Here is a 23,212-nt window from a genome sequence, read left to right on the forward strand (position 1 = left end):
TGTATGCCGTTGGAGTCACAAGTTGCAAGTGCTTAATTTATTTTTAAATAATATGTTGTTGAGCACATTTTTTAATCACATACAGCTTTACTTAGCTAGAAGTAGTAGCTTTTTGTACGGATTATGAGCTAAATTTCAACTACTTAAAAATGCTAGACACAAACATCTGGCACGCTCTGTCATGCATGCTCCCTGCAAGTACATCTGGAGGACTCACAATAAGCCAACAGTCTGGACTATTTCCTTTGAACTCGATGAGCACAGTACGCTTCAAGGGACCCAAGCCATGATATGGTTTTATACAACAAGTTCCAACCTTTCAATTGTGCACAAAATCTGTTGGAAAATGAACTGCTGAGTCCAGGCATTGCTTGATGTGAAATATTGCTATCCAGTTAAGCACCAGATCAGCCCTCCTCCTAAGCTGGATCTGTGAAGAGCCTGAGACCTTTGCATTCCTGGGGCTCTTCCTCAGTGAGGATCAAAGCTCAGATGTGTAAATACAGGTGGGGATCAGCTATCATTCTGCAACTCCTGTACAAGTGCTCCTCTCCCCAGCCCCCACCAATAAACAATAAAAATGAAAAATGACTCATCAGTTAGAGGCTATAATTTTTTCTCTGGTCCATGAACAGTAACAATAAACAATGTGCTTTGAGGCTTGCCTGTGGGCTCTGTGAGAGTAGCTCAGAGTACTGGGACACAGTCATTTCCCTCACTGCAGCAAACCAAAGTGCACAGGAACATTACTGCCACCAGTTCTCACATTTCATCAACTAGTGAGGTGAAGACCCTCTCCCTCCCCACCCCTTCCCTGCTTTGGCCCTGGTAACAGTATGGTTTGTCTCCCAGTTCTACCAGAAATGTCTTTAGAAGATCCACAGCATGAAAAATGCTAGGACATGGGATATAACTAGTGTATCTCTATGTGTAATTTATTTCATTACTAGTGTGTTGGTTCCTATATAAATACCAAAACCAAAGATCATTAGGAGTTACTTACACAATCTGAAAACACACGGTGGTGTCAGACTGCCTGAACCACTGATACCAGCAGGGCTAACGCAGGTCCCATTTCCTTTGAGTCTTATTTCCGCTCTCAGGTTAGGCTCTCAAACAGGCCCTCTGGTGAAATAAGGGGCACAACAACTGTTCAGTGTGTACTTTAAAGAGCAAATATGTTTTAGATATCTAAAAAAATGTTTTGCGATAAGCATGAAAAATATAAGAACCATCACTTCAGCTGTATCAGCTAAAATACAACGCTCCATAGTCCGCTATCTATCAGCATTATATATAGCTAATGGAAAGTGGAATCCAGCAGTCATTCAGTAATTACGGAATACAGCATTAAACTTCAGTCTTCTATTTGAAAGCAAGGTCAAAATAAAAAAAAAACAAAACCAACCACTAATTGCTAGTATGCATCAACTTGGCTGTCATTTTATTTTTCTGCCAGATGCAGAAAAGCTCAAGGATCATGTTAGGCTGTTGAACTAGCATTTAATTAACCTTGAATACTGGTTGAAAAATAAAATTATGATATAGATAAAAATATAAAAATGTATATAGGGATACAAAAATGCCAGTTTTCACTGTTCACATTTGAAGACATAGGCTTCAATGTATTTAAATTATTTTTCCAGATAACAATAATTTTTACTAAGAATATGAAGGAAGGAAAATCTGGAAGAAGGGCAGCAAACCTCAGAAAATTAGTTGATAATAAAAATAAGGAAAGGAATAAACAGGTAAGGGAAATCTGAAAAAGATTACACTGAGTTCTCTGGTTCCCAACACTGAACAAACGTCTTATTTGGAAACTTCCAGTCTACCTACATTTTGAAGACTAGTTTGCCTCTAAGTATTACCAGAGAAAAATTCTTAAAGCAAGCTCAAATATGTCCTTAGAATTTATTCAAAAGTCACAAACAAATATTTCAAAATATAATATTCTCCAAGAAATGTGATTCTTTCACCTTCGTCCTGCTTTTGTTTTTTCCTTCAGTTATATATACAAAAGAACTAACACCTTCCCCCCCTTCCCCCCCCCCCCCCCCCAAAAAAAAAGAAAAAAAAAAAAGGGATATGTTCAGGGTCAGTTCTTACACTTATGTAAAAACATGCTGATATAAACATGATAACTTATACTTGCTATAGAATTTTCTCTTATTAAACTCAGTTGCTGGCAGACTATTTTGTATAAGCGGCTCTATAGACAGATATCTGTAAATCCAGAATTTTAACATAAAAGAAGTGCCAGTGTTACCTCAAACTTGAAACATCAAGAACAAGAAAATATCAAAAATTAGTAGAATATTTATCCCATATATTCCAAGAGAACATAATAAAAAATATTTTGGAATAAATACATATTTAAACCATAAATCCTGATGAACTATCACAAGGGATTTTTCACAGGAAAATCTGCAAGAGATGGGGTTTTTTTTGCTGTTGGCAAGAAAAATCCAGTAGGATAGCTGATAAGAAAGCATTTAATAAAGGTCATACTTGAGCCTTCACAAAAAAGAATTTTAATTAATGCCCTAGCAGTCAGCAATTAAGTTTGCAAATCTGATAGCTTTACAGTACAGACTACAGAACTGCATTAAACTACCTACACTTACATGGCAATTGCTACAGTCAGGAGTTCAGTTTTTTGGTTTGTTTCAGGAAGCCAAAGACCTTGTACAGAAACCAGGAAACATAAAGCTGTTCCTGCCCTGGAAGATTCAACCGCTCCCTGTAACCATACCCAGTGGACAGATGCTGGGCCCATACCAGAACATGAACTTAAGAGCATCCCTCAAGAGACATAGTAGAAACTTAAGGTAACATTATAAAGACTCTTCAGTTAAAGAAAACTGAAGCATACAGTAACAGCTTAAACCTAAAACCTAAACGCATCTCAACTGCCAAGGGATAAGCCAGCTTCATTGTTTATTTTTGTGCAAGCAGCATGAGACCAAGCTAGTCCTCTAATAAGGGATGGATACAGCAGATTCAGCCTCGTTATCCATTTTCAGATTTATCTTAAACCACAATAAATAACAAATGTTGCGAGCAAAACAGAATCCGGACTGAGGCAAGTAAAACCAGGAACTGCCAGGACAAATTTTTTCTACTACTTCTTAACCTGTCATAAAATTTCCATTACAGCACTAGTAGCCAGTTTGTCCCATCACTAAAAGTTACAGGCTAACAATCTGAAAAACCCGAGCTGCATTCACTCAGGATACTCACAGCCCCAAACAAAGCAGAGCTTCAAGGTACTGCAGTAGTACACAAGGCCTATGGCACTTCACCATAGGGTAGGATGGGAAACAGGTGGCCAAGGTTAGGAGTAAACTAGGTCCCACAGTAACGTGGCTTGAGCAATCCTGCTCGCTCCTTCCTCACGCAGCTGGGGATGCAGATTACCAAGCGGAGTTGGTGCGGGCCTGCAGCAATTGCATGACAGCCCCTCTGTGTTGACTCTTCAGTGAGAGCTGTGGCTTGCCCAGCTGTAGAAGACAACTAGGAAACACCATGCTCTGTTTCCGCTCTGCGATACACCTAACATTGTAACATCTTCACACAGCTTCATCTGCTCCTGTTCCTTTTTCCCCCCAGAGCTTTGCTGTGCTAAAAAAAGGCATCTTGATTTTCTGATGCTTAGCTCAGTTTTTAATTATGCCATGCATTCCTGCATCTCTTGATTCTCTGACCTTTGTTTCTGCTTGCTCCCGTTCTCCCTTGAAGGTGCTCTGGGGACCTCTGGGGCCTGAGGGACCTGTGGTGTGATATCGGTCTCACTCCTTAGAAGCTAGTTCTACCCTGGAAGCAGTAGTGTGAACAGGCCAGTAGTTCACTGTCCAAACCCCTGCAGACATAGTTCTCCTCCCTGAGACTTCTGGTTGAACATTTTCCAACCATTTTTCCAGACCGAGACATTAGTAATTCACTTAGCATAAACTACTGAAGAGTATACCTCATTGAATAGTGTAGACTGTACTTGCAGACTTTACCCAAACGTGGAAGGTGCCCTACAGGTGGTAGTAAACTAAACAGATGATCCTTCCTGAGCAATTGCATTGGTACATCAAAGTGGACTGGTGCTGTAATCACCCTATCTTTTAAAATATTGTATTGCATTGTAATTATTTTAGCACAATAGTGAGTTACAAGGCTAGTATTTTTGTCAGTAACTGTGTGGAAATGAGAGATGATCTGCCACTATTCAGCACTGACATTATAAACGGAAGCGCACAGCACCCTTGTTCCTTCAGTCTTTCTTAAACAGATTCCAGTCAGTGTTAACACAACTGTGAACACTGACATAGCAATAAGAACTAATACTGACTGGGAAAGCGCTGACATATTAAAGCATATCTGTACAGTAGAGGAGCCTGAGAACACCATATTTTGGTTTTGCCAATTCTTTATCTGCAATTTTCTGGCATGGTATATATTCCAGATATATAGACATTCTTGTGATCTTTAAGAAGGGAAACAGATGCAGGGAAATTATAAATGTCCAATTTAATTCAAGATATTTAAAAAACATGAAGAAATTACTCTTCCTTCTCTGAGTCAATAGACTAGGTAAGTAACAGTCAAGGATCCATCAAGAAAAAATTGTGTCTGACCTGGATATTAGAAAGAAAACTGACACATTTTCTTTCCAATATCAGGTATTAGGGCGGTACACAACATGTATCTTGACTTGAACAACTGTGTCAGATGTTACATAAAAGCGGGAGAATGCAGGCTAAATAAAACCACTGTAAGACAGAGGGAAGTTGTACTCAAAAGAGTAATCAACTGTTCCCTGTCAGAGTGAAAGTAAGTATTGTATTAGATTCCAAGAAGTAAAGGCCAGTATCATATGGCATTTTCATAAATTATTTACAATAACTAGAGAATATGTTTATTAAATTTGCAGATGACATCTGGCTGGAAAATGGTGCCAATTTGTTGGAGGACAGGGTTAACACACAGAGCAAAATTGGGGAAATGCTTTAAGGGGTGAAAAAAACCACTAGACACCAAATTCTGACACTTGGGTAGGAATAAACAATACGGGACAGTTCTAAGATCAAATCTGATAAATAGTAGACAAAGAAGGGTGGAAGGGAGAAAGAAGAAATTGTGATCGCAATCTGAACACATTAACAATACCAAGCTGTGATGGCAAAAAGTGTCATCCTGTGATGTGTAACCACAAAGAGAGCTTGCAAATTGGATTAAAAAAAAAACCCAAAATCCTACTTGTTTTTTGTAAGGCTGTAGACTGCCATGTCTAGTTTTTCTGGACAGACCTGGTCCACTTAGTGGGTGTTCAGGAAAGAACGAGAAAATGATGAGCACATTACAAACAAGGGAAGTCAGCAGGAGCTGGGGTTGCCTAATATGCTGAAGAAAAGACAAAGGGGAGGTTCAGACAACATGATTTGCACATACAAAGGTTACCACCTGCCGTGAGTAAGAAAATAAACAGGTCTCTGCATCAGTGATGGGCAGGGAACAGCAGACATAACATTCCTCATAGGGGATTTCCTTTGGATATTAAGGCTTTCTAGCAGGACAGGTAGTTAGAAGCTGGTTAGTTTGCCTAAAAATGTGACACCTACTTCTTCTATTTATTTTTTTAGAAGAAATAAGTTAGACAATAACTGTCAGAAGTGATTTACATAGAGACGACCTTGCTTTGGGTAGAACAATGATTGGGTAGTTCTGGCACGATGCTTCAATGTAATAAATATTGCCATACACATAACTTTTAAGATTTGAATATGCTACATGGAAAAGAAAAGTAAGTATTCAGAAAATGTCCGGAGTTATTTGGAAGCGAACTTTGAACCACATACTTAGCTCATATTGCAACACTACAAGTTACAGAAATGTTATGTTTACTTGCAAACTTCTTACAACTGACATAAAAACCCCCAAACTTCCCCAACTATTTGTATCCCGGTCATAATTTCTACATAATGTTCTTGAAACTAAACAAACAGTTTAGCAGCAAACACAAATAATTTATTTGACAGCATGGGTTTTTTTTCTGTATTTTCTTCAAAATTCTGAAGTGACTGGAAGATAGTTTTTATGTAAACTGATGACCTTAAAGAATAATGCTTTTTTAAAAAAAAATCTTCACATCTTCATGTGTACCAGTTCCATAAAGAATATTCCAAGACATATTTTACATTCAAGTCAGTAAGACAGAATGTTATAATAGAACAAATCAGCTTGCAAACACATAAGTATTACAGACTAAGAATTAAAATCCCTTTATCCACCATGACAACAGTGAACTGCAGTTTATGATGACATTAAGTTTAGTACCTGAACCAGAAAAAAAAATAGTAACTATAAAATCATTAGGCTTTATTTAATAAAATCCTTTTATATTCTTACTGTTCCAAGAAACGCTTTGTTTCTACAAACATTTTCAGATCTTCTTTCATGCCAAACGGGAACATTTAGCAAAGGTTTTCTTTTTCACTTGCCTGAGGCAAGTTATGGTAAATGTTGGACATATATTTTGAAAATGATTAGGTATTGCAATATACCAACATGGTCTTCCCGATTATATAAAACAGTAGCACCATCTACTGGTCCAGAAGATCCTTTCAAACTTTAGAAAAAGCTGTGGAGAGTGATCCAGCCAAAATGATGCAAAATGCTACCAAGAGTAACACATAGTTTTTCAGTCCCTGGATAATCAAAGAGAGAGAAAAAGAAAAACATTGTGTTGTTGTCATAGGCATCACTTCACAAAAAAAAAAGTACAATAACGAACTAGGATTTCATTTTATGACAAAATTAATAAATCCAATATATGAAATGGTAAATTTTATACCATTTTATTTAATGTAATGCTTGTAACATACTTGCTGTTCAAAACAGTTTAATAAGAGTAATCTATGATGCCATAAACTTAGTAAAATAGTCACAAAATTAATGTAGCAATTTTTAGAAGTATTTTTAAAGGCTTTGTCTACTTTGAGGTTATTTTCAAGCAGTAAGCACTTATGCAGAGACTATTCTGAAATGTATGAAAAGAATGAAAGCCTTGGTGAGTCACAAAGATTGGATAATTAACATGATGGTCTTCTAGCGTGGTGCAACACTAAACTGCAGTGAGGGAGAGAGAGAGAACTTCTGGTTCCTCATCCAAGGATGCCTAACATATTTTACAGAGTCACCAAAAACATTGGGAAAGATGTTCTCTAACGGTAAATTAGATACCTATGGATCCTGGGCAGATTAGCTAAGGTAGCCTGAGGATTACACTGCTAGCATTCAATGCTTCAAATTCCACTAGAAAAACTATTTCTGTCATATATGTTAACATGCAGTAGAGTAAATGAGCCTGTTCTAGGCAATCACTGCCATATCAGCTTAGGAATCTCTACATTATACTGTAATTAGCAAAGTGAACTAACCTCTGTCTCATTTTTTGGTTCTGTGGTGAATCTGACCCTAAAGGTCTGATCTACTCGTTTATGTGATTATTCAGACAACTGCTCATTTCCCAGCTGCCACTGAAAGAACTGGCTCAAGTAAAGACTGTTTTCAGGCTGTGCTTGGCATCCTGCCTCCTGGCCCTGCTACAGTCTTCATTTACTCCCACTGCTGTTCATACAGTTATGGAATTCAAACCTTCATGCCTGTAAAAATTGTTCACAGTTCTTTGTCTTTCTTGGAAAACTCAGTATTGCATTATATGACTTTCAGCTTCATAATGCAACATTTGTAAGGAGGAGAAATCTAAGGATACAGCTGTACACTGAGGCATGCTGTTCCTAGAGCTAGAGACAAGCGAGAAAGACTAGGTAAGAGACCTAATAAAATTACCTTGATTTCTTTAAATACAAGGACTCCCCACATTGCAGCAACAAGGCCAGGACCCTAAAGAATAAAATTCATTTGTCCATTTCAGCATTTCATTACAATGTGCCACCTTCTCATTACAGTTCTCAGGGTGGTTGAATTTTGTCTGGATAACAAGTTTTGGCCTTCCCATTCCATATAATTACAGTGCTTATGGCAAAAGCATAAACATCACTGAAATCTATGAAATAAGACACAATAAGATCTTTGAGAAGGGCTGAAGAGGCAACGGACTTTTTTTCAGAGAAGGCATAATATATTTCTAAATTACACTGTGGAGTCTGTACTGGCTGTTATATGTTCTTTTAGTAGGCTCCAAACAATAGGCCTTACCTTAGTCCAAACTACAGTCCACAATGTTACCACATTTTGCAGGACTATTCATGTTCATTGGCAGCTACCATGGATATCCTAACATCTCCTTTATTAGCATGACTAACTAGTTGGACAAAGGTTGATTTTATCACTCAGATGATATCAAGAGTCAGGAAGATAAAAGATTTCCTGTATAGCAGGCATCTGGACAAAGCACAAAGCCAGCCAGTCAGGAAAACTGCTTATTATCTGTGATGTTGTCGTACAGATTTCCTAGCTAAAGGCAAACAATGATACACAATGATAATTTCCAGGCACTCCTGGTAATATAGTTTTTACTCTGTGGGAGCAATGATCTGAATTTTCATGACTGATGAGAAAATATTATCTGAATATGAAGTGAAAACTAGCTCTGTTAATGCTTCCCATTAGAGTTGCTCTCAGAAACACTTGACAGATGTTTGGACAGCGATCTTCCTCTCTCCATCTTCAGTACCACTGATAGGACACAGATTTAGGCCAGCAGGAAACAGTGTCTCATGCTGAATGTATTTGTGGGTGCTGTTTCCTAGCGAAATTGCCAACTATTATTTGAATAATAGTTAAGGTGTTATTTCACTCTCTAGATAATGTACGCTGTGAGAGGAACGCATTTTAAAAATGAAACAAATTGTTAAAGGGATGTGATGAATAGCTGTCTGAAATTCTCCCTAGGATGAAGTAAAGCAGCAGTTGTGAACCTGTGATCCAGATAAGTAGTTTCTCATCAGTGCTGTCCTTAAATTTTTCATTTCGTCATTTTATATCCTTGCCCTTTAGGCGTACTGATAACTGAGTTTCTAAAGCTGCTTTCCATTAATCCTTCAATTTCTAATTAGAATGATGCCAAGTCTTTTCTTTTTTCATTGCGTACTGCAGAGTTTATTTTGATTTACCGCATCTTGAGGCAAAGCTTAATCCCTATTAATGTTGTTTCATTACTTTGCTTCCAAAATACAGCTGTTCAGCAGAACCTTGGTTTTGATATTTATGAACCCTCATTTGCCAGGTTATCCACCTTTGCAGCACCATCTAGTAGACTGGCATGACAGTGAGTAAAGGCAAAGTTTATTTTTGGCTAGTGATGGAATTTATGCAGCTTCTGGAAATTAACAGTGCTTTAAAGGTATGGTATCATAAATAGGAATAAAACAGACAAAACAGGCCAACCTATTTTCCCCTCATTTGCATAAGAACATTATTTCCTGCAATACATAGTCTGTTCTGTGTGTTCAAGAGCTGTAAAAATAAAAAAATATCTGACTTAACTAAGCAAGATGACCACTAGAGGATAAAAATCACAAACAAAAATATCCAGAACAAAATGTACTTGCTGGGATGAAAGCATAAAATGTTTCTTCTTTTAATCACTCCAGTTTGCTATTTAATATTGATATAGTTCTGGTTACAGAGCTTTGGCTTTTACATAACCTAAAGACTCACACTTTCAATTCCTGTTTTTCTTATGCTCAGCACCAAGATGGTGCTTGTTAAAGTCATGTATGTTCCTAAAAATCCAACGGCTAGCACAGACAAGCAAAAGAAAAGGCAACGTACACTCCTGATTAAAATGCTCTAGTCATAATCTCAACTTAATTCCACAAATTAAAAAAAAAACCCAACCCTTTCACTTTCAATTCTACAGATTTTATTTTTTATATACTTACTGCAGTAATTATTGGAAAGCTGACCACAGCACTGAGGTAGTGATTGGCCATGAACCAGCAGCAATTGGCTATTGCCCAAAGCACACCAGAAACAAACCCTAGAAGAATAAATCCCAATCAAAAACATGGACAGCAATGTATAGACAGAATTTGTGGAACATTTATATTTATAGCATAATACAGAAACTGTGTGTACGTATTTTAGCATGTCAACTACTTTAACAAGCTGGTTCTGATAATCTAAACCAAAGCTCAAAGGATAAAATCAGCTACTCCAACTGAAGTAGCAAATTAATCAAAGCTCACAATTTCCTGGGCAGTGTGTTCTCCACTCTGGCAGAGTCAGTTTTTGCAAATCTGTATATGCAATATCATTTTGTTCTAATTTCAGATTAGAACAAAATTTATCATAATTTCCTAAGGAAATTATGAATGAGTTAAAATTTCTTTACTGAGAGTGGTCAGACACTGGAACAGGCTGCTCAGAGAGGTGGTGGAGTTGCCATCCCTGGAGGTGTTCAAAAAACATGTAGACGTGGCACTTCAGGGCAAGGTTTAGGAGACATGGTGGTGTTGGGTTGACGGTTGGACTTGATGATCCTAGAGGTCTTTTCCAACCTTAATGATTCTACAATTCCTAACCTTAATTAACCTAAAGGAGTGATCTTTCAAAAGAGACAAAAAGTCAAATGAAGAGACTTGAAAAGCCAACCACAGTTCCAACACATAGCTTGAACCAACCACTGCAGAATGGTCAGAAGTAGTAACTGAAATTAATTGCTAATTTGAAAAACAGTCATACCTGGCAATATGGCTTGGGGATAAACATTAGGTTTATTTTTCCTGACTACACAGTAGATCAAAAAGTAGATGGTACTTGTAAGAAATATTCCACTGAAGTGTGCAAAAACATAATCTAAATCTGAAAGAGAAATTACAAAATTATATTAGTTTAAAATATCGGTTGTTAATTTTAACTAAATTTAGTTCACTGATAGCATTCTGATAGACAAAAACACATAAGGTACTACTGCTAACGACTCAAATGCGATTGTGAGGAATTCAGCTGCCAGTCTAACTGTGGATGGATTTGGTCAATCACACATATATTAAACATGAATTAACTGCTGTGTTGACCCTAGCATTTATCACAAGCTTTTATGCATTTCTGAAGTTGTTATTTTCAGAATTCTATTAACAAACTATTGAATTAATTTATTAAAAACTTAATAAGATCCTTAGGTGAAGCTACAAAACTGGGGTGGGGATTTTACATAGTTACATCCTCTCCTGTCCATCTACATTTGCATTCCTGTATATAGCCTTGTTTCTTTTCTGTACAATTAAGGGCAAGACAACTGCATTTACTGTGTAAGCTAAACACAGCATAGTTTTGTCCTTTTTTAACCTTGAAGAACTTATCATAATTTTGGTCATTATAATCATTAACGATAATAAATCCTTTATGGACTTGGCATGCACTGAAGAGAATATTTCCAATATGGTAAAGCAGAAGCATGTAGTAAGGCTAGCTATGTCTCCTTAAGAGTTGTAAATCCTCAACAGGAAAGGCAGCTACAGCACTGATAACATCTGTTTTGTCTAGCTGGGGAATATATAAATTGCAGTATTCAGAGAAATTGTACGTGACATAAGAAACCATTTCTTAATGGCAACATTCTGTGGTTTCAGCGATACGTTGCTCTTAAGCTGCTGCTGGTATTACCTTATAGACTATACACTAAATCTTAAGGAAAATGCTTCTGGGGAAATGTTGTTTGAAACTGGTGATTAAGGCTTATTTTAAAAGGTTTTCATTTCAAAAACGACAAGGTTTTAATTACTTATGTTGTTATATATCTCTTCTGCTCATCAGTTATGATAAAGCTTCTCCTCTTCCTTTACTGATGTACTAATTAGGCAATTGGTACAGCTTGTGCCCTTGTTTACCTCACGTTCCAGGCATTCCAGCTTTGTATCTTGAGAATGCTAGCTATGTTTCAGAAGGCATTAAATACCGTGAGTTAAGTTTGGTATCCTCTGGGCTGTTTCTGACTGTTCTTTTAATGGTGTAATCCACCTCCAGGGAAAAACAGGAAGTACTAGTACTATGATTACAACAACATACAACATACTGCAGAACTGATAAGTTGTCATGGTATATTTCCAGGCATATCAAGATTTTCATTGTATTCCTTTACGAAAGCAGGGGACCACAATATAGTGATGAAATAAAGCAAAAGTGACCTATTAGCCTTTACCGAATTGACTTGCTCCTGTGTATATAGTTCCATTTCTCCTTCCATGGTCCTTGATGTAAAGTACTGGTACAAAACTGGAACCGTAGAGTATTCCAGCTACTACAGCCAGGCTACATCCTCTTTAAAAAGAGAAAAAAAAGATCAGAGAAAATAGCCTAGCGTTAATTAGGGAAGTAGACAATACACTTAAGAAAAGTCCAGTAATGCAATTAAAGACTCTATCATATGAAAATTGCTAGCAACACTAAAAAATTATTACATTTTAGCACATTTTTATCTTCTAGTGTAGAAATGGTTCAACATAGTAACCTAGTTTTCCTATACTTTGTGGCCAAGTAACACAGACAATTCCTGCCCAGAGACCCTGCAGTCTACGTTAATGACAAGAGAATCAACTAACTAGGATTTTCCAAAAGCAGAACAAGGAGAAAACCAGCGAAAACATGGTTAAAATGCTCCCACCATCAGCTTTACTGTTCCAGATTATACATTCTTTATAACTATTCCCAGGTTCACTGCCTCCATGGACCCCTTCTCTGCCTCCATATCGTTATGGTGTTGGCTGTCTCCACTGCCCATACTGGCCCCTTGCTAGCTGCTGCTTCCACCTTGGAGCACTTCTCCTGTCTCCTTACCATACCACCATGCCTCCTCCAGATGTATTCACTTGGAAACCACACCTGGAAGCATGTTATTAGCATAGGCTCCTTCTATGGTGGAGTGCTAATTAACCAGGTGATAAAAAACAGCTCTGTAATTACTTAGTTACTATTGCTATTTACTTTGCAAATGTACTTTTGCAGTAGTAACTAATACTTGATAAGGTAAAGCACACTCAACAGTGCAAAGGAAAAAAATCTAATAAATTGAGCAGGTATTCATATATAGATATGCACACTAGACTAGTACTTTAAAAACTGTTAGTGCATGACTCTGCTAGGAAAACCACAGGACACAAATTCTGCTCTTCCTGTGTTCAACTACTTTGTCCGGCTACTTGGCCTGTACCAGTAAAAGAAATGTAGTAACTTACATGAGTCTTTTTTTTGCTGGAGAAAGTCTGTTCACCCATGAGTCATCAGAGGTATCTTCTGAAACATTAATAGACTGCAAAAATCCAAGAGTTTTCACTCAGTTAGGTTTTTTGTTTTGTTTTGTTTTGTTTGGTTGTTTTTTTTTTAATCTCAAACATTGTATTAAACAGAACAGCCTTGGTCTAAGAAAATAAAATAAAATGAAAATGGAAGAAGAAACAATAGGAATTTACAGAAATACTCTGAAGAAAGAAGAAATTATATATTTTTTTAAATAACCAAATAACAATTGGATCTACCCACCTCAAAGTTTATGAGTTTGGACATGGATTTTGGGCTTACTACATAATAGAGCACTCACTAGCTTTTTTTTTTTTTTTTTTAAATCTGCATGCGGGTAGGTTTGACTTTCAAAACTCATTCTTCCTTAAATTAGAGGAATGATTTAATCTACAGGTTTTATTTATTATGTGTTTTGCCTTCTGTTGATAGCTCTGGTATTACTGTCAGAATACTAGGCCTATTTGCAAACAGGGAAATTAACACTCCTGCCTGCAGCATAAAGAAACTGCAACATTTCTTTATTTTAATCCTGCACCAGATTGTCTTCTGTGATTTGCTCTGGCAGACTGGAACCTTAGAGAGCACTGAGCACAGCTAGAAAACTCTGAGGGGTTCTCTGTTCAGGTAGCAATTGAGTTTTGATGCATCACTGACCTACAAGAGTACGGTACAATGGTAGTAGGAGCCTACTGTCCTCCAGCTTTTTTGCATACTTTGGGCTCCCGAAGTAGCAACAGCTGATCTGGCACCCCTCCTTGGCCTCCAACCTGTGCCACAGCTGATGCTGAGAAGCAGCGACTCTTGACAGTCTTCTGGCACTGTAACGTGGCAAAAATCTGGTGGATAAGAGTTATGTACCATGTTGTCTTTCATCTAAGCACCCTCCTGGTTTTATAGTTAAGTTTTAATTAAAATTGCTTCCTCAGACAGAAAAGTAATACTCTCTGTCTTTTATATAACCTCTGTCATAATGAAAAAGGACTTCTAAGTTATTTAAAGCTGATAACAGTGGAAGAAGACTTGGGAAAACCTCTTCTGTTGCTCACATTCGACTGGGTATACAAGATCCACAGATTAAATACAATCAATGCATATTTATGTAGTTTTATGTAGTTTACCACAAATCCCAGCGAGTCTAGTTAACGTTAAGCAAATTTTTTGTTTTTAAAAGGATATGTTATTTTACAGCAGTGAAAGTACAACTGTAGAGTACTTACACTTTCTCTCAGTAAAGGCGTACTCTCTAATGAAGCTGAAGAACTCTGGACTTCCGTTTTTATGAAAAGAAATATGACAGCACTCAGAAGAGAAAAATACACCAATAAATACCATGTCAGCTCATAAGGACATAACATTTAGCATCCAGAGACAAAAGTTATATTTGGAGGCATATTACTTTATTTCCATTATTGCCCCAGAGTCACTTCAATATATTTTAAAAATGCAATTGCTTTTAACAGTCTTAACAAATAATTTAAGTGAAAGTAAGTAAATAAATTCACTTTTGTAACAATTTATAGATCTCTCTTATATGTAATGGGATTGAAATGTCTCCTTTTTACAGTGTGTTGTTACAACCACATGCTAACAACAGTTGCTTTAGTTAACGGTGCCCTTTTGTACTAAACCACACATACAGTGGAACACCTGCATGAAAATTCTGTATGGAATAACTTAAACCTGCATAGAACTGTTAGGTTTTAGTCTTCTATCATACGCAAGTGAGGGAATACTGGTCCTACAGGGCCTCATGTGTATGTGGAAGGAGAAGGGGTATTGCTCAGTGGTGCTCCATGCACTAGGAGAATAAAATGAAGAAGAAAGCGTAACATTATGAGTTGTACCCCCAGCTCCAGTGTATCTGGTAAATACACTTAATCAGAACTGGCAGGATCTGGTTTTTTAGTTTTATGCAAGATATTTTAATGATTTAGGAATTCCTTCTCATAGATGTAAACAGAATGTCTCCATCTGATGAGTGATTAATCTCCTGCTGAAGGAATAAGGATGGATAGATATAAAAAGATGTCAGCTTCCTCCAGAGGGACTAGGCAAACATGCACATGTTCCACACAGGGTCTAAAATTAACTACATGCTTCTGAGCTCTACGGAGCAACATACACAGGCTTTGTGCAGCTTGCCAGGAAAACATGTTTGGTCAGGATCTTTTTCCCCTGTTGATCACTTCTCCATGATATCTCAGGAACAGGCAGGAAGCAGGTGGTGAGCTGAATGAATTAATCAGGCAGGAATAAAAGCACTGCTACTATTTTGTGAGTCTCTCACAAAATCACATGCTACATGTAATGGCAATGGGTAAAAAGCTGCAGAATATTAGGAAGGAGGAAGAGTGGAAGCAGAATTCATGAATTTAAGGCAGCAGCTTTCTCCTAGCAACCAAGAATAGCTCCATGATCAGCATGTTCTCCATGTTCTTAACACCCTTCTTTCCTAAAGGCATTATGTGCATCTGCTGTTTGGCATGCTTAGGACAAACCTACTGCCCCTGGGATTTAGGGCCACTGTTATGTTCCTAGAAAGACCTTCCCGGTCACCCAGTTGGAAAGCAAGAACACTGCTATGCAGCAAGGACCTCCATGTTGGGACCAAAATGTGCACTCATACAAATAATAAACAAAAAATGAGAGTAGAAGCTCTTCTGAAGATCCCAAAGTAAGCCACTGTTTGGGAGCTGTTTTAAGTATGGCTTAAAAGTTACAAGACTATTAAGGACCAGAGATAATGCAAAGCCTCTGGCTTTTCACGTGCCCTGAAGGTCCTGGGAAGGGGTCCTGTAGCATATTCTACAGTTAAGAGGAAGGATTTGTATGCCTGACTGAGAGAAGTCAGACGGGAAATCTCACAAAGGTTTTCTCACCAAGATTCTTCAAGTCAGTTTTTCCTCTCTCACAAAATTTGGGGAAAGTAGTTATTCAAACCATTTGAATAACCTAGCTCAGGAGACAATCAGTGCATCACTGCTTTGCCCTGAACATGCCTACCGGCATGAAAATATACTTCTGTGCTTATGAATAACCACTTCACCACTGTACTGGATATCACATATGTTTCTATTCCAAAATACAGTAATGACCAGCTAGTTATGGATAGCTCATGAATTCTGCAGTAAAACCATTTGCAAAAAATGCTTCAATACATTTGCCCTCTAGTTAAATTGTCCCTGTGGTTATTAAATATATACTTCACATTACAGAAATTTATTATAAAAATAAATTTTTACCTTAATAGTGAAAGTCCAGCTCCAATATAATTTAAGATTGGTCTTGATACCTCTTCTGGGTCAATTCCAAACCAACCAAACCTGGAATATTTAACCAGTTTCACTTAGTTGCATGGACCGCATACAAATAGTGTAAATTATAACACAGTCTTGGAAGTCTTTACTCATGTAAATAATTCTGCTTAAGTTTGTATTTGCAATATTGGATCGGTGCTTCAGTTGGCTTGCAAAAAGCTACATCTACTTCACTAGAATAATCTTTAAACTAATTTAATTTACATGGCTTTTTTTTTTAATCTGGGTATTTAAAAATTGAATTTAAATTATTGTATCAGCCCATGCTGTAGAAGGAAAAAAACCACACAGTGTACTAGTTTTACACTAACAAATACATTATTTATTCACTCAATTATGTTAATGAACATCACTGGGCATTCTTCCTCTTGAGACAGAAGAAACGCAAAAAGATAAGATAATTAACCTGAGTACTTTCCACCGAGAGGGAAAAAGATCTCATATATATGATAAATCCTCTTTATTGGTGATAGTGTTTTCACTGCAGTTATTAATGAAGAATTGGCAACATTAATTATGTATGAATTAAGACTTAGACATACTCACCTTGAACTTGCCCAACCTGTCAGCAAATTAAAAGAAGCCCATATCAAAAGACCAAGAGCTAAGCCAATAGTTTTAACAATAGGGACAACTGTCACATTGCCTGAAATACAAAAAAACCCACAAAATTAAAATCAGTTAAAAACTAGACTGCGATCTTGTATATTTTTGCTTTAGATTCTGTGACTGTTCAGAAGGCAAAGAAATTTAGGCAACTACAAAGTTGTAGGAAATAGCGTTTTTTAAAAATAAATACATTAGACACAGAGTTTTCCACAATACCATTTTTAAAGTTATTTTTGGTGTGAATTTGCTGTTTATAAGATAAGTGTAATAAAATAATATTTGCTATATGGGTACAGCTCCATTAATACCAAGACTTTAAAAAGCCAAATAACTACCACCTTACATATTGAAAAGTTTTTATCACTGTTTTTTTTAGGATTACTTTGTGTTTCAAGAAATAGAATATCTTTACCTGTAGCCCACACGAAACCCCCAACCATAGCCAGAGGCCAAAACCGGGGGCAATTCTGGATTAAATTGACCACCAATGAAACTATCCATATGGAGGCACAGAGAATCCACTGGAAGAACATGCCTATGGAAAAATCAAATGCACACAGTAGAGAACTCGTAGAATACTGCTTGTGTGGATCTCTTAACATACTATGTTTTAGATAAAATAGTACAGAAGAAACTGAAAGGTAGCCATTGCCTTTGTGAATTCCAGGGAACCATGTTACAATATATTCAAAAGATGTATTTTAGGGTGGGGTGTTATAATTCTGACAACCTCTTCCTTACCATGCATTCTTTATACACAGCTGCAAAAGACACTTTGCTGGATGAAGTTTACACAAACCCCGATTCTCAAACATTCTCAAAATGAAAATTTTGACAGGCTTCTGACAAAGAGGATATTCAGTAACTGCAAACTTCTCCCACCACCCTAGCAGCAGACAACAGAGATGACTGCACAGGACAAAACTCCTCCAAAGATCAGGGCTTAGGCTTTTCCCCTAATCCAGGACACTGAGGATGATAAAATCTTTTGACAGATCTCTTCTACCTTTGTAGATTCTCTAAGGGTCAGCTAGGCAGACCAGTTAACTTTATGACAGCTGAGCTAAGACTTTTGCTTTGAAGTCTAGCCTTGCCTGGTTAGGACCATATTTGGCACAAAGAAGAAAGAGAGGTTATATCCAGCCTGTAATGCAGATACTATTATCGCAGTAACATAATGGCAGATTTATTCATCTAGGGATCTGGTAATTGACTATGCTTCATATGAATGTGCAAATAAAACATGAACCTAATACAGTAAAGTAGGAAATCAAAGTGATTGTTTCCTCTTACTGAGTCACCAGATGAAAGTATTAAAATGTCAATTTTTGATTGTTTTTATGTTAGGTTCACAACTGAAAGGCAATACTCCAAAGTCCAACAGATTTTACAGTATAAATTACACTGTATGCATCTGTGAATCCCCCCAAGGGTAGAAGAAAGGACATTTCACTTTCCATTGTGAAATGCTCATAAAATGCATATTATCACTGTTAAAGCACACAACACATTAAAAATGTCTTCTAAATATTTGCCACATCCTGAACCAATACATTACTGCTTTATACCTTAACAATAGCAAGCTCTGTGGGTTAAGGCTGTAATGATATTTATAACTCTAGCTATAGAAACTCTCATATTTGCTGCAAAAATATCATTCCTATTAGCAAAAATACCAAAACCAACGAAAGAATATAAGTAAGTTTACCATCACCAGTATCAAATTTCTTAACAGGCACAAAATTTGTCCCAAACAGAACAACTGCTACTGTGGAAGAGGTAAAGCCAATAGCTAGATCCGTTCCATTGCTGATGTTAAAGGTACTGTAAGCTTTCTCGATGTTCATCTTTGTTCTGAAGGTGCCTCTTCTTGTGGAGTTGTTTTGTCACGGGCCCTGACAGATTCTGAAATCAGAGAATTAAACATGTGGACTACTAAATAATAAAAACCTAGTTTAGAAATCTGAAACTTAAAGTACCCTACTTATCAATCTCTCAAAAGCTGGAAAGAACTGCCAAAGTTTACTGTAGAACCCCATGAAAAGCTGCCATAAAACGTGAACAAGGTAAGTTAAGAACAGATGCACACACAAAAAAAATCTCTATTGTGTGTTTCATAATCAGCTTCACAGAAAAGCATGTCTGAAAACATGCAACAACATGAACACAGAGATGCACTCAAAGGTTACGAGACTTGAATCTGTGAGGCCTATGGGATGCCCTGATGCTTTAGGGAGATGTTCTATCAGCATACTCCTTATTCCTGTAGCCATAGTGGGGCCACGCTGTGGTGTGTAAGAAAGCAGGGGTTAGAGAAAAATCTGAACTGGCAGAAGATGCTATAGCAATTTGCAGCCCCACTGCCTGGAAGTCAGGAACGAGCGCAGAGATTCTATAGATGCCACAGTGGGATCAATATAGGATAATAAGATAGCCACAGGGACTGCTTTAGCTGAAACAAACCGTGAATAAAGGCTCATTTTTTCTGTGGGGAACAAAGTGAGAAGCTGCCTCTCAAGTTTCTTTGCTCATTCCACATAACTATAATAAGAAAGGCAAAGATTTTTTTCTACTCCCACAATACCTCCCCCCTCCCCTCTTTTTTTTAGCAGATTATTTTTGAGGTTACGCTCAACAGAAGTAGTGCACACGTACTTCTGATATGGATTATGACTTTGACAGAAAAAGTGGCTCTGAGGGCAACTACAACAACATGATCTTTGCATACAAATCTTAACGCTACACTTGAAAGAATACATATACGAAAAGTGTTTGGAAATCTAACTTAAAATGACAACAGGATACTTAATATGCGGTGCGGGCTAAAAGGCATATTTATAGAGATACACATGCAACCCTGTTGTTGAAATAGTGCTATTTATACTGAATCAAATGACATCCTAAGGCAGTTTGACATTCCCCAGCGTAGGTGGGATTGCTACTGCCTGGAAGAAAAAAGCTGGAATAGGATGGTGGAAATTTTGCCAAGTCTTGTAAGGGGTGCTCTGACTACACTCTCTGCACATAAGGAAGAGCTGAGCTGCTGTACGTTCTTTCATCTTATTCTACCCTCCAGTCTTACCTTCTCTGGAGTCCTTAGGACATGGAAAACTGCATCTGCTGAGGTTGTGCTTTTATGTACGCTTCAGCAGGGCCATCAGTGTCAGCTGAAATTAATTATTTGCTTTAGCAGGTAAAAAGTTCAATCCCACAACTAATATAAACATTTAGTTTCTATAATTTTCCCCTCAAAACATGTCAGTATATTTTTAACTTGAGTACTTGGGAAAAAACACAGATGGCATTTAGAAGACACTTGATGGAGGTACAATGGCATGGTATTTCCATGTATTCTATTATCTTTTCTCCTTCACTCTTCATCTTTCTTGCCTACTTAGAGAATAAGCTTCTCCAGGAAGTTTTCACTGTATTTAAGACTCTCCTACAAGGTATGTTTTACCTGGGACCTGTAGACCCTGAGCAGTGCAAATAATAATGCTGGGATTTCTTCAAAGACTCACTTCACAGGCTAAGAAACACTGTGACACCACAAGAATGGATTAAGACAGATAAAGGCTTACATCATCTATCTTCATTCCATCAAACTTGGCTCACTGAGTGAACAAGTTTAATTCATTTAGTGGACAAGTAAGGCACATGAGCTTGCTTTTGCACAGGAAGAACTTTATGCTGTTAAGGGCATAGAAATAAAGCTGACTACACAGCATCTCTATGAATGCAGGACTTAGAACCTTAGCCTTTAAATAAATCAATCATTATGCAGGTGAAATACTAAGAACCTTTCTAATTTAAAGTGGTTTATCAACCTTTTTGATTTTGTTAATGTACAGAGAAATGTTACTTTAAAAATATTTCAGTTCTGTATCTACTAAGAGAAAAATCTGTGTGCTGCGGGGCAATATACTTTTCTGCTTGCTTCTCATCTTCCAAAAATCTCTATATTGTGCACATCGAAGACCGGTGCACAGCTGGATAACCAGAATCATGACACCAAAAACGGAAAGGAAACACAACTTCCAGTTACCCAAGGAAGAGTATGCTTCATTCAGACTGTTTAAGACTCCATTACTTTCCAAGGTTTGGGGCACTTAGCTCCCATATTTGGCTAAATTTCAGACCTGACTTTCAACTCCATTTTAATGCCTTCAAGAGAAAGCTCAACCAGACAAGGCTTGAAGCTACCTGCTCTAACTTAATTGTCGCACTGCTTTAAGCAGGGAGTTGAACTAGATGACCACCAGAGGTCTCTTCCAAGCTAAATTATTCTACAACTGTATGAGCCAATGTCAAGGGCACATAATGAACTGGCATACAGCATTTAGCTGACTATACTTTTTTGCACATGCTTGCACATACTTTGCACTTCAGAGAGTTTCAGAGGGTTCACTAAAAACCTCTCCAATCCTAGGTATTGCCAGATTGACTTGCAGCATATGTGCCTCCAAAAGTTTATAGCAGCTAAATGCCAAACCACAAGCACTTGCTGCAGCTGCTGAGATGTTATAATGCAGTGGTTGCATCTGAAACTGAAGGACAGACAACTGGAATGGTTGCTGTTGATGAAAGGGTTTTTTCGCTAAGTAGCTCTTACTGAATGGCACATCGGGGTTCCCAAGCTGCAGAGGAATTATACTGGAATTTTGTTGGCACATATGGCCCTTATCCTACTAACTTCACTGGTTTACCTCATTGGAAGGCTGTGCTCTGTATTTTCACTGTTTTCTCAGAAATATGCCACCATTTCCTTCCTTTGTACTGAGACACACATTATGATGCTCACTGAATGCAATAGCAACATATTGCTACAGTCTCTGCAGACATGAAATCAAGCCTTGAGAGTTTCCATCTCAAGGTAGAGCCACGCTCGTTGTCAAGATCAGAAAGAAACTGTCTGCGCTAATTGAACGGGTATTTTTACAGGCTGCATGTTACATTGACCGTTTATTTGCATGCTTCCCCTATCATCTCTTTGCCATTAAGGGTGGCTACTTTTAGCCTTATTTTAGGGGACTCTTGTCAGTCCCGAGGTGGCTCAGAGTGATGTCCTCGGGTGACACCGCGACCCCAGACCAGCTGCCAGAGAAATGTTTCTTCGCTTCCCTAAGATGAACACTTTTGAAAGACATTCTTCGGGCACTATATTCAGTAAGCGGCATCACGCGACAAGGGAAAAGGCGCAGCCCGGCTCTCAACACAGGCGGATATTGCTTCTCCTACCGACACCAACACGCCGGGCTTCCGCCGGGCAGGCCCGCACCGCCGGCGGGACAGGGCCCGCCGAGGGGACAGGGCCCGCCGAGGGGACAGGGCCCGCCGAGGGGACAGGCCGCCGCGGAGGGGAGCGCCAGCCGGCCGAGCTGCCCGGCAGCGCACCCCGAGAGGGAACTGAGGCACCCCGGCTTCAGCCCGGCACTTTCCTCTCCCCGGCTAGAGGGCCGCGACGCGTTTCGCGGCGCTCCCCTCCCGCAGCCGGCGGGGCAGGAGGCGGCCACGGACTGGCCCACACCGGCTAATCCCTGCCCTGGGCCCTCCGAGCGGCCCCGGCCCCGGCCCGCGCCCCGCCGCCCCAGCCTCCGCCGCGCTCACGCACAGGCCTCCCCCGCCGCTCCGGCCGCACCGCACCGCCCCTCTCCTAGGCCCGCCTCCGCCCCATCCGCTGCCCCGGCCGGCAGCGGGGTGGAGGCGGGCGGGCAGGCGGAGGGTGAGGCCTCCGCATCCGCTCGCCCGCCTCTCCCCAGCGGGGGCCCGCGGGCAGCAGCCACGGCGAAGGCGCCCCTGGGCCGTGGGGTGGTCGTGGTGGGCCAGCGGGGCGGAGGGGTGCGCCGGGGTGGCGGCTGTCAGGGAAAAACGCTAAGAGAAAGCTTAAATTTAGGCTCTTGCAGGGTGATAAAAGCACCTTTGCCCCTCACTGGTGTTATAGGGCACCTGATGAGACTTATTTATTAATGGAAGCGCACCTGTGTGTTTCACAGGCTGTTGCTGTTACCAAGCTACCCATGGAATAAAAA

At 38.9% G+C, this 23,212-nt stretch overlaps 1 protein-coding gene across 3 annotated transcripts; it reads right to left on the minus strand.

Annotated features, from left to right (window-relative positions):
• Nucleotides 1-4,504: 4,504 nt before the first annotated feature.
• Nucleotides 4,505-22,880, minus strand: TMEM144 (transmembrane protein 144). Of its 3 annotated transcripts, XM_064449806.1 has the most exons (13): nt 22,795-22,880; nt 20,266-20,350; nt 18,892-19,088; nt 17,596-17,718; nt 17,121-17,220; nt 16,500-16,580; nt 14,475-14,556; nt 13,194-13,267; nt 12,161-12,279; nt 10,702-10,821; nt 9,900-9,997; nt 7,843-7,896; nt 4,505-6,698 (listed from the first exon to the last, which is right to left on the minus strand). In XM_064449806.1, the coding sequence occupies exons 3-13, from the start codon at nt 19,028-19,030 to the stop codon at nt 6,615-6,617; spliced, it is 1,074 nt and encodes a 357-aa protein (XP_064305876.1). In that variant the 5' UTR covers nt 19,031-19,088; nt 20,266-20,350; nt 22,795-22,880; the 3' UTR covers nt 4,505-6,614. The 3 variants fall into 3 exon arrangements, with proteins under 3 accessions (XP_064305876.1, XP_064305877.1, XP_064305878.1); XM_064449807.1 differs by lacking the exon at nt 20,266-20,350; XM_064449808.1 differs by lacking the exon at nt 7,843-7,896.
• Nucleotides 22,881-23,212: the final 332 nt, after the last annotated feature.

The sequence above is a fragment of the Phalacrocorax carbo genome, chromosome 4 (assembly GCF_963921805.1).
Source record: "Phalacrocorax carbo chromosome 4, bPhaCar2.1, whole genome shotgun sequence".
Taxonomy (NCBI): Eukaryota; Metazoa; Chordata; class Aves; order Suliformes; family Phalacrocoracidae; genus Phalacrocorax; species Phalacrocorax carbo.

Coding starts and splice junctions, on each gene's coding strand:
- TMEM144 (XM_064449807.1), bottom strand. CDS start 19,030: ATGAACATCGAGAAAGCTTACAGTACCTTTAACATCAGCAATGGAACG. Junction 16,581..17,120: donor ACAGGTTGGGCAAGTTCAAG/GTGAGTATGTCT, acceptor TAAATATTCCAG/GTTTGGTTGGTTTGGAATTG. Junction 12,280..13,193: donor CCAGCAAAAAAAAGACTCAT/GTAAGTTACTAC, acceptor CTCTTTTTAAAG/AGGATGTAGCCTGGCTGTAG.